Raw genomic sequence first — 11,644 nt, 5'->3', positions numbered from 1 at the left:
CTGAGCACCCCTGGTCAAAGTACATTTTTTGTTGATTTTCTAAGTGAAAAATATCACATTTTCCAAAGAACTTACAGTTTATATCTATCACAATGGGGAAGACAAAGATGTTTTATTATTGTCCAGTATGCTTATTTCAGCAAATAAATACTAAAATGTTCCTCTGTAGAGGACGTGTCGACTCATTTTTACTTTGAAAATAATCAAAAATGTCATTTGACCAGGGTTGCACAAACTTTTGCACACCACTTCAGTACTTTAGTTTGGCGAAGGCAACTTCAGACTCCTGCTAATGAGAAACTGCTGCTCATTGCGGGGCACTAAATCGACCTTTCAACTTGAATGAGAAAAGAAAAACATGGTCAGATATAGAATATCTCCCAATGTTAACCCCCCCCCCCCCCTCCCAACACCCCCATCCCCCTATCCCCCATGTCAACCATACCCCGCCCCCCAGCCCTGTGTGCCTACAAAAAGACAAAATAAAAAAAAAAATAAAAAAAAAGTAAAGGGGGAAAAAGAAAGGAAAAAAAAAAAAAAAAAGCAGCCACAGTTGTTGAAGAGCAAGCGCTCTATGACTAATGTACTCCAGACAAGAGAGAAAAGGAGAGAGAGAGAAAAAGAGAAAATAAGAGAGAGAGAGAGAGAGAGAGAGAGAGAGAGAGAGAGAGAGTGTTTGGGAGAGAGACAGAGACAGAGAGAGAGAGAAATAAGGGAAAGGAGAGGAAATGAAGCTCCATCAGTCCGTCCCGGGCCGTTTCAGACCCTTGTGTATCACTGGATTCATTTGTGCTCCTTCGTGGGTGCGAAGTACAGCTCCATGGGTTTATTCACCTTCCAGTATTTCTCACTCACCAGCTCCAGAGAGAAGGAGCCGTTCAGGACCTGAAGAGGAAAAAAAGAACAGGACACTGTTATACTAGGGTGAAAAGAAACAGGGAACACTGCACCTGACCACAAACCTTTATTTTAATATTTGTATTTATTTATACTTATTTATTTTTCATCCTATACCACACCTACTAATGACCACCTAAATAACAACTGATCACTAGTCCTTCGTTACATCAGACACTTACTATTGTTAACAACAACAATAATAGTAATAATTGTGCTCTAAAATGTGTGTTCATTTGTTTTCATTTGGAAAATAATCAAAAACGTCATTTGCTGAAACTTTTGCACAGGACGCTAGAACTTGACTCCTGGTAAAAAGAAACTGCTGCTCAATATGGGGCAATGTAATAATAATAACAATAATAATAATAATAATAATAATAATAATTTCAATAATACATTACTATTATGATGAACATGATTTATTATTCTCTCTCACACAGAATTACTACTTAACTAACAGTAACTAGTTACTAGTATTTTGCACTAGGCCATTTCAGTCACTGTTATAAAACAAATGAATATCTCTTTCTTTTTATTATTATTAACTTATCACTTGTCTTTTACCCCAGGTTATTTATGACATCCATTCCTAAAAATAATAAGAAGAAAATGAACAAGAATTCTGTTTTTCATTCTATCCCACACCAGGTTGCATTTTACCTACATTCTTAAAAAAAGATGGCCACTTTATTAGGTACAGTTGCTTGTTAACACAAATAGCTCATCAGTCAATCACATGGCTGCAACTCAATGCATTTAGGCATTAAGACAACTTGCTGAAGTGCAGACCGAGCATCAGAACGGGGAAGAAAGGGGATTTAAGGCACTTTGAACGTGGCGTGGTTGTTGGTGCCAGACGGGCTGGTCTGAGTATTTCAGAAACTGCTGATCTACTGGGATTTTCACACACAACCATCTCTAGGGTTTACAGAGAACGGTCCGAAAAAGAGGAAATATCCAGTGAGCGGCAGTTGTGTGGACGAAAATGCCTTGTTGATGTGAGAGGTCAGAGAAGAATGGGCAGACTGGTTCTAGATGATAGAAAGGCAACAGTAACTCAAATAACCAACCAAAATAGATGTCTAATACCAACCAAATAACCAACCAAAATGTATAGTCTAATAGGTGACGTTTCATAGCAACACTACAACCAGGTAACTACCTCAGGTAGGTTTTTTTTGCCTCAGTGACTGTACATTGCTTTCCCTGTAAAGTTATCATTTTGGAGATACGAGGTTTTCTTCAGACAACAGCTCGTTAGGTGATCAGGTGATGTGAGATAAGCGAGCGCTGCCCTGAGGACCAGACAGCGCTGTACTCACAGTGAACTGGTTGTTGGCTGTGGGGATGTAGATGGTGTACTGTTTTTCGCTGGCCGCCTCCACATTGATGGGACTGGCCCCTCCGTTCTTGCGCAGCTCCTCCAAGGCGAGTCTCACAGCCAGGTATTTGGAGAGATGATCCACTGTGGCGTTCCCCGAAGTCTTGATGTACCTGGAACCATATTTCAAATCACAGAGCGCCGCTGATGAGCACAGGGCTGTAAAAACTCAAACCAATCCATCACCATAAAGGCGGAAGTTCCATTTAATAACTGAGGCAGGCAAATTCACTCATGCTGTATTTGAACGCTGCTGTTACACCTGATATGCTGCAGTTTAATTATACAATTCGTTGTGCTGAACTGCCAGTTACCAGTTGTGATTGGTGTTATATAAATATATTTATATTAATATTTATAAATATAAATAAATAATAAATAAGTAACAGATCAACCCCACACAGGGCTTCGGATTTTAAAAAAGGCTAATAAAATCAGCCTTTGGCCAATCAGGCGGCGAGGAAATTAGAACTGGCCATAAAATTTCATAATCAATGCATCCTTAATAATAATATTCAATAGCATTCATAGTAAGAAAAAAAAGGTCAGTAACACTGTACAATAAGTGTAAACTTGAACATGAACACCACATTAGGTACTGCATTGATATTGATAAGCTAATATTTATTAACTAATGTATTTGTTAACGTAAAACCTGCATTAAGTGACATGGATATTATTATTTAATTTAAGCTAACCAATATTAACATAGTACCTCATGTGTTGTTAATGCTTAACGGTGGTCAACTTTTACTGTATTACTGTATTATAAATGTCAACAACAGATTAAGAGCATGACTGATCAAAAAATCTGTCGTCTTGAAATAAAATTCCTTCTATTTCTTTCCAACAGAATTTTTGCTCACACTTTATTTGAAATCTACCTACATGGGGACCTCCAAGCATATGTATAAGCACTGAATAATGTATTTATAAAGCAATAACTGGATGTTTAAAAACAACTCATGCATTCTTTCTTTACTAGGAGACGCAAATAAACGTGGAGCTCTTGCTGCTGTTTTCTCTGCCATTTTGCACTGACACAGCAAAGCAGCAGCAGGTAAACATGTTTAAGTGAGGCTCACTGATTTAAAATGTGTGGTGCTTCTTAGTTTTAAATGTACATAAACTTGATCTTGCTCAGGCCTTAAACGCAGCTCATTAAAAAGCTTTGCTCTACGCGCAAATATCGGCATTTATCTTTGTTTACTCGCTGGATTTTCTCCTTTGCGCTTTCAGTTCTCATTGGCTGCTGCAGGAATCCATTCAGATTGAGTCGATGACCAGTTTACACTAAATTAGACTCAGAATCGGGTTTGGTAAACTCTGACTGGTCTGAACCAACTGTCGATGCCGACTCTAAAAACTGCCAACTACAGCAAACGAGCACAGGCTCAGCCAGACTGAGAATCAAGGCCAAAATCTGGGTAAATGTCGTGTGAATTTAACCCTGGCTTAAGAATCAAAAGCACTGCGAGTTACAGTTATGATGTTACATTATTTCGACAAACAGTCTCCACTAAGTTGATCCGTGTGGCTGCAGACATGAAAAACAGGTCTCCTTAATAAAAACTGTACTTTTGTACTTTAATTCAAGGACACATACATAGAAGTGATGTACGCTGTTCTAAGACATGACCTTACGAGTTACGTTACTTGGAAATGATCCTTTGTAACAGTGTTATAAATGGAATAAATGCTCATCACTTTCAGATAAAGGTCCCTTATGTCAATACAATGTCATTCACTTCTAAAACACCTTGTCATCCTGCGATGACTGACAAAAGACTGTTTATAAATATTCCAGTATTGCTTTACAAATGTTATTCAGTGTTTGTGGATGTGCTATTAAGGTCATGCGTAGGCCTTCAAATAATTCTTAAAAATTCTTAATAAAGCCTTCTATAATGTTTCCAGCAGTGAAAGCTGCCCGAGCACCTTGTTTGTGCGGCGTCTTCTTTCTCCATCAGCGTGGGATGAGGCCTGAACACAAGCTCGATCTCACTGGCTCCATCCAGGGCCATGTCCCCTCCGCCGTTCTCTGTGGCGTTGTCCATGTCCAGGCCTGAGTCGTCTGAGGTTTTGGTGCGTTTGATACTGGGACCTGCCTCCTGGTTACTGTGCACTGAAGCATTGCTGCAGTGTGAACTGTCCCCGTTGTCCTCTGCGCCGCTGCCGTTCTCAATCTGGTGCTTCTTCCCCCGCTGCAGTCTGTGGCACCGCGAGAAGGAGGAGAAACAGTAATCAGAGAGCATGAAAACATTTCTTCACTACAATTACCAAAGCTAAAAATTTCTCAGACAAAAAGTTTGGGGAGGTTAAATGTAAGATGTTTTAAAATGTTTTTAATGCCACTCAGAGACAAAACTAAGACGTGATTCCTATATTTTCTGATGAACCAATATTTCAAACAAAAATAAATGGAACTGTCCATACACTGAAAATAGGGAATCCCTTTTTTTCTGCAGTTCTCTCAGTTCAGCACCCACTGTCTCCAACTCTTCCTCCATTTTATTTTAACCCAATTTTCTCCCCAGTTTAGTCATCTCCAATTCCACCCACTAGTTAGGACTCCCCCAATCACACGATGAGCAGCACAGGCTTCCTCCGAGAGCTGTGAAACCAGCCACCTGTTCTTTTCAAACTGCCGCTCACGCAACGTCACAGGACAGCCGAACGCGCGCAGAGGAAAGCGCCAACCGCCAGATCTGTTACGTCAGCTAACAGACGCCTGTGCTGACCAGCATCGCATTGAGTGATGGGAGGAGAAGGGAGGCCATCCTACCCACTCAGAGAGAGCGAGGCCATTCATGCTCCACGGACGGCTGTATCATCACCAGGGATCGAACTCGCGATCTCCTGATGACAGGGCCAACGCTTAGACGGTTGCGCCACTCGGGAGCCCCCTATTTTTTTTTTTTTAATTCACACAATTTTTTCCCTTTGTATTGCTTCTGCAGTGTGTTTGATTTTGTGATAAGCTATGCCTTTAATGTGCCAGCTTGTCCCACAGCTTCTTCAGCAAGCTGATCAATACCTGGACCAGAGTTTGCTTCTTTTTTTTTTCAGCTCTGATTGTTGATTCTTGATAGCTTTGTTACCATGTACAGAGACCAGAACACCTCTGCTTTAAGAGTAGCCGTGGGTCCGAATGCTGGTGCTGCCGCCGCTAATGCTGGGATCTGAAATGGAGTAGATCTCTCTGGAACTGAGGTGGTACACCCAGAACAGTAGAGGTAAATGTCGGATGACTGCTATTGAGTTTTTACAACCGCTTTCTGCTTCTCGCTCTCCATGTGCGATTTCACAGCTCTTATTCCCATTGCGCCAAACACCTTCTTGCACAGTGTGCAACGCGCTTCTTACAGATTCCCTTGAACTGGATTTAACCATGGGGCAAAATTGGGGTTATCCAATCTGTTTTCGTTAAATTTACACTTCCCTACACAGTGCCGTCTCAGCTACACTGTGTGCACAATTATTAGCCATGTCAGTATTTTGACCATATTATCATTTTTAGGCATATTTTCTAACTCCAAGCTGGATACATTTGAAGCATAGCAGGTGATGTGTATCTGTGTAATGAGGGAGGGTGTGGCCTAAGGAGGTAACACCCTATATCAAGGTGTGCATAATTAAGCAGCTTTTTTCTTCAGGCAAAATGGGCCCAAAAAGAGAATGAACTGACTCTTAAAGTCAAAAATGACCAAAAGTCTCTCAGAGGGATGCAGCAGTCTTGAAATTTCTAAGATATTGGGGAGTGATCACAGAACCATCAAATGTTTTGTTGGAAATAGTCAACAGGGTCACAAGAAATGTGCTGAGAAAAAAAAGACGCTAATTAAATGCCAAGGATTTGAGAAGAATCAAGCGTGAAGCTACCAGGAACTATTATCTTCCAGTTCTGTCATATTCCAGAACTGCAACCTAGCTGGAGTATCAAGAAGTACAAGATGTTCAGCGCTCAGAGACATGGCCAAGGTAAGGAAGGCTGAAACACGACCACCACTGAACAAGACACATAAGCTGAAGTGTCTAGACTGGTCCAAGAAGAATCTGAAGACAGATTTTTCAAAGGTTTTATGGACTGATGAAATGAGAGTGACTCTTGACGGACCAGATGGATGGGCCCGTGGCTGGATCAGTAACGGGACGGAGCTCCACTTTGAGTCAGACGCCAGCAAGGTGGAGGTGGGGTACTGGTATGGGCTGGATTATTAAAGATGAGCTGGTTGGAACTTTTCGGGTTGAAGATGGGCTCAAAATGAACTCCCAAGCCTACTGCCAGTTTTTAGAAGACACTTTGTTTAAGCAGTGGTCCAGGAAGAATCTGCATCTTTCAAAAAGACGATGATTTTTATGCAGGACAATGCTCCATCATATGCATCCAAGTACTCCTCTGCATGGCTCGCCAGTAAAGGCATTAAAGATGAAAAACTTCTGACATGGCCCCCTTCCTCACCTGACCTGAACCCAATTGAGAAATTGAGGGCAATTCTTAAACGGGAGATTTACAGTGAAGGAAAACAGTACACCTCTCTGAACAGTGTCTGGGAGGCTGGGGTTGCTGCTGCACAAAAGGTTGATCGTCAACAGATCAAGAAACTGAGACTCTGTGAATGGAAGGCTGTTATTGAAAAGAAGGGTGGCTATATCGGTCACTGATTTTTTATTTATTTATACTTTAATATGTCAAATGTTCATTGGAAAGTTTTGAGTTGTTTGTTTATAATTCTCATTTGAACAGATGAAAATAAAAAACGTGAGATGGGAGAATGTGTTTTTCATTTAGCTGCGTAATAATTCTGCACAATAATAGTTGCCCAATAATTGTGCACATATAGATATTCTCCTTAGAAAGCCAAAACCTCACTTTTACTTTCTTAAACATTCATGTTTGAGGTTTATTAACATTTTGGATTAAATGAGAGCACTGTAGTTGGTGATTAATAAAAATAAACCTCAAAAATAAGACTTGCCTAATAATTGTGCACACAGTGTAGCTACAAAAAAGTAGATAAATACTTTATTGATCCTGAACAAAATTGACCTTTTAAGTAAGAACGTACCTGCAATCAGCACCCCTTGGAGCCATAAATAATGCCGTTAGTTCCGTTTAATTTAATCTCCCGTTAAAACAGTGAGCTAATGTCCTAAATAAAAAAATTCTATTTAATTTGATTCAACAATCAGTTGTTGACTACATATGATGTTGATATTCCTACTAGGCTAGTCATGATGCAAGTTAGACATTATGATGTTTCGGACATTTGTTTGAGGAAATTTTCTCTAACTGGACCTTACTGAATTTTTATTAAAGCCTTACCTTCCTCGTTATAAAGCAATCTGAGCTGCATATTGATGCATGAAGGATACTATAAAAATATATTACTAGTGTTACTGTCCTTGAAATTAATATTACAATTACTACTCAACCATACCTGTTCATGGCCTGGATCTTGAGGCCCTCCTCAATGCTGTGGCTGAGGGCCTGCTGGTTGTTGTGCTTGCTGATGCGGGCCAGCACTCTCTCCTGGTGGGCCTCGTATTCGTCTCTGCTGGGGTATATTTTACTGATCAGGGCATCGAAGTTGGGGTCGGGACGGAGCGAACGCTTCGACACCAGCTTCTTTCTGCACGTCGGACACTCCTTGTTCCTGCGAAAGAGAGACGACGAGCTGAAGAGCTGCTGGAGACTGTACACTCACACTGAGATTTGTGTGGAATGACGTATATCGGTCTCATATTAGTAAAACCAACATCAACAGTACTTTCATTCTGAAATCACCAAGACTCAAATAACTGTTATTCACATCTCCTTACACTTTCTTTATCAGTAGCTGTCCTTTTTTCTGTTGTTGCTCTCATGTATTTGGTTTTTAAGCCTGATCTGCATTTGTATATGCTCTATTAGTAGGGGAGTTGACAGCTATTTTGTTTTTCCTTCCGTTCCATCTTATATAGAGGAACGGTTACATCACGACACTTTTTTTGAATAAGTATAACTTTGTCGAAGTTATTTGTGCCCCACATATTCACCCCTCTGACCATCAGATTCTGATGGAGTTTGGAGAAAATAATACAGTCTTTAATGCCTTTGTACCACCTGGCTTATGGCTTATTTTGCCCACAAGGCTCTGAGACTGTGGCCTTGCTTGATGCAGCTGACTGAGTCAGGTGCCTTCTCAGAGGGTATAATCAGTCTGGTGTAAATGTTAAGCTAAAGATAACCCCAAAAGACTGGCCATTCCTTTGTCTGCTGTCTTGTAAACAAAGTAGACTACTTCAGATCTAATGAACCAGACATTGTGAGGGAAACTAACGTCTGCTGTGTTTTCATCTGAACGATGCCTGAAACAGCCCTGACTCAACCATTCAGCAGAACGGGATGATTAGCATGATTTGCATTGTGTGTACGTCTCACTATCTGCATGTATTTGTGGCAAAACAGCACAACTCTTAAGACAAACTCATACCCGAAGGCCAACCTGAACCAGCATACCGCCCACTACTACTTTCTATCACATTTCCGTCAGATGCTTCTTTCTTCATTGTGACTGTACAGCACGTGAAGCTGCAGCTCAAATGCACAGAGTGCTGTAATAATGTCTTCTCATCTGCTGGAGGCACTGAAAGCTGAACTCACCCAGATCTGAGGGCTGTGATGATGCAGTCTGCACAGAAGCGGTGCAGGCACTCCTTAGTGGTCATGGTATTCTTCAGCATGTCCAGGCAGATGGGACACATCAGCTCGCTGTGTAAGCTACGGGGGGACACGGCTATCTCCAGACCATCTGTGATGGCCTCCTGATGGAACAACATACACGCAGCAACAGGGGTGATTGTAAAAGTATATGCAAGGTGTCTACAGGTGTCCTCGGCATAGAAAGTCCATATGCTGCATTTTTTTCAATTTATTTTTAATGTACAATACAGCGCGCATACACACACACACACATTATATATATATACACATATCGCTGCTGTCACAACAAAACCTCATATCTCCAAAATGGTAACTTTACAGGAGAAGGAAAAAACCTACTTTACTTTTAATGTATGGAACCAGAATTTTTCCAAATCATTTTTTGGGTCATTTCTTTTGGTCCAGTTTTCATGAAATTTATAGACTATGTAAAGAACATAAAGAACACAAGAATTTTTCAAATCAAGTTAGAAAGTGAAAAACGACAAAAATGGAGATACGAGGTTTTCCTCTGAAAGCAGCGATGATAAGTAAAATTGCTTGCATGTAACTCTTATCCATGTCGCTCTGCCTCTGCTAAGTCAACAGCAGGCAAAGTTACTTTAACAATAACCCTGCATTGTGTGAGTGACCCTGCCTAAGGCACTTGATTTGATTATATTGACACAAAACTGAATTATTAAAAAAAATTAAATACAAAAAACAAATATGACCACACATAATAGCGCAATATAAGCAATAAAAACAATAAACACTACCAAATATCATAATGTAATCCACTCCAACTCTAATTGAAACGTGATGCATTTTAATTCCTCTGCAGAACAATCTGAATTTATATCATGCAATTAAACGATAACATTGCTTGATAAATACATTTTAAAATATCATTTCAAACCTGCACAAAGAGAAGCATTTCTCCAACACTACTCTATGAATAACTATGTGGCACATTCAAACTGACCTTAGTATCCGCCCCAGTGTTTCTCTGAGCCGTGCTTTCTTACCTGTGGAGTTCTCTGTAGCTCGTAGAGACTCAGCTCCCAGGTCTTGCTGAGGGGTTGGACCCCATTTGTCTGAACTGTCTGAGTCATCTTTGCCCACTAATAAAGAGAAGGTTCGCCTCTCTGAAACAGCAGCCAGAAGGAAAACAGATATTGATTTAGAGCACAGTTTTTCTAGCTCGTGTGATTCATCGTCAAAACAAACATACAACCACAAGGCATAAACGGGATATTACTCAGGCAAACTAAATACCTAAAAGAAATAAAAAAAATAAACAACAAAAAGGCTCAAATTAATATGGTTTTTCAAGCAAATCCTCAAATTCATGATAAAAACGAGTAAGGACATATAAGTGATCACCAATTTCAATGACAGATGTTTGAAATTTGTGGCTTTTGGATTAAAGTTTAATGTTTCCGAACTCCAATACATTCATTTCAACCTCATGAAAGGTTTGGGGATGTGCTGATGAGTTGTTCAGGTGTGACAGTGGCAAAAAAAACCCCACTAAAATGTGCAGTAGTTTTAATTTAGGTGCAGGATTGTGAAACAAGGTTCTAGAAAGTCCCCACTGATATGAGTGAGGCCTTAGGGTGAATTGACTGGTGGATAACTAACCAGTGCAGACAGTCACACAGGCCACCCTGCTAATATTACAGAGAATTACGAGGTTGAAGTTGGCTTCCTATTCGAATTCCCCCGGTCCACCTTAAATGGTGCGGCAGCTTCGGTCTGGAGCAGGTAGCTGCAGCAGCATTTAGGGCATTTAAGGTGGAACGGGGAAATTCGAACAAGAACCTGGCGAATAAGAAGCTGACTTCAGCTTCGGTGACTCTTTGTGTTGCCGAAGACGCACTACACCAAACCAAGCGAACAAACCTGCTGACAAATGACCGGACTGAAAAAAACAATCCTTAAATACCCCCAAAATAAATAAAACAAGGCGAAACGAGTCCGAGTGCTGCGGTTTTGTCTGTCAAAAGATAAAAATCGGAGCCAGCCAAACTCAGCTAGCACAGCGACGGGACGGCTAACTGGCTGACTAATAAACATAACGGGCTTTTTGAGCCAAATAACATCGACTTCGCGGTCAATATCGGTTCAGTACAGTATCGGTATGACTAACTGATCACAGTGACAGCTTTTAACCCAGGAAAACTGCATGAAAAAGGGCCGAAACGGTAAGTGTTTATCCCCACTCTTACCTTTCTGTGTTGTGAACGCTTCCAGTTGTGTGTAGCTCGATATGGCGGCATATTACGCCCGCAGTGCACCATGGGAAATGTAGTCAAACAGAACAGCACACGTATAAGAGCGAGAAAAAAAGGAGAAATAAATCAAAACAATAAAACAATCTCTAAAATCTGTTTTTAAGCTTATAAGTGAATGTACTCGTGGTTCTAAATAGAACCATTCCCTTAACTAAACAACCCTTAAAGATCCATCTCTTTAAGAGTGTGTATAGAACCCATGGTTCTAAATAGAACCATTCCCTTAATTAAAGAACCCTTGGAAAACCATCTCTTTAAGAGTGTGTATAGAACCCACGGTTCTAAATACAAAGGCTCACTTTCCTAAAGAACCCTCGTTAGGAGTGCGCGGTAACACCCCCCCCCCCCTCCTTCCCTTAGTGCCGCAGCCGGGGCCCAGGC

The 11,644-nt window shown here is 40.7% G+C and overlaps 1 protein-coding gene across 1 annotated transcript; it reads right to left on the bottom strand.

The window, feature by feature from the left end:
• Positions 1-496: 496 nt before the first annotated feature.
• On the bottom strand, positions 497-11,334 carry rnf2 (ring finger protein 2). Its single transcript, XM_017725691.2, has 7 exons — positions 11,198-11,334; positions 9,995-10,114; positions 8,928-9,088; positions 7,723-7,938; positions 4,220-4,492; positions 2,223-2,394; positions 497-885 (listed from the first exon to the last, which is right to left on the bottom strand). Exons 2-7 carry the CDS (start codon positions 10,079-10,081, stop codon positions 784-786), a joined length of 1,011 nt encoding a protein of 336 aa, XP_017581180.1. The 5' UTR covers positions 10,082-10,114; positions 11,198-11,334; the 3' UTR covers positions 497-783.
• Positions 11,335-11,644: the final 310 nt, after the last annotated feature.

The sequence above is a fragment of the Pygocentrus nattereri genome, chromosome 17 (assembly GCF_015220715.1).
Source record: "Pygocentrus nattereri isolate fPygNat1 chromosome 17, fPygNat1.pri, whole genome shotgun sequence".
Classification (NCBI taxonomy): domain Eukaryota; kingdom Metazoa; phylum Chordata; class Actinopteri; order Characiformes; family Serrasalmidae; genus Pygocentrus; species Pygocentrus nattereri.
Note: the sequence above shows the minus strand (reverse complement) of the source record. Positions and strands in the feature narration are given on the sequence as shown.

Excerpts from the sequence above, each read along its gene's own strand:
- rnf2 (XM_017725691.2), bottom strand. The coding sequence starts at position 10,081 with ATGACTCAGACAGTTCAGACAAATGGGGTCCAACCCCTCAGCAAGACC. Across the intron at positions 9,089-9,994 it reads AGCTACAGAGAACTCCACAG|GAGGCCATCACAGATGGTCT; the intron begins GTAAGAAAGCAC and ends TTGTTCCATCAG. Across the intron at positions 2,395-4,219 it reads GAAGACGCCGCACAAACAAG|GTACATCAAGACTTCGGGGA; the intron begins GTGCTCGGGCAG and ends ATATGGTTCCAG.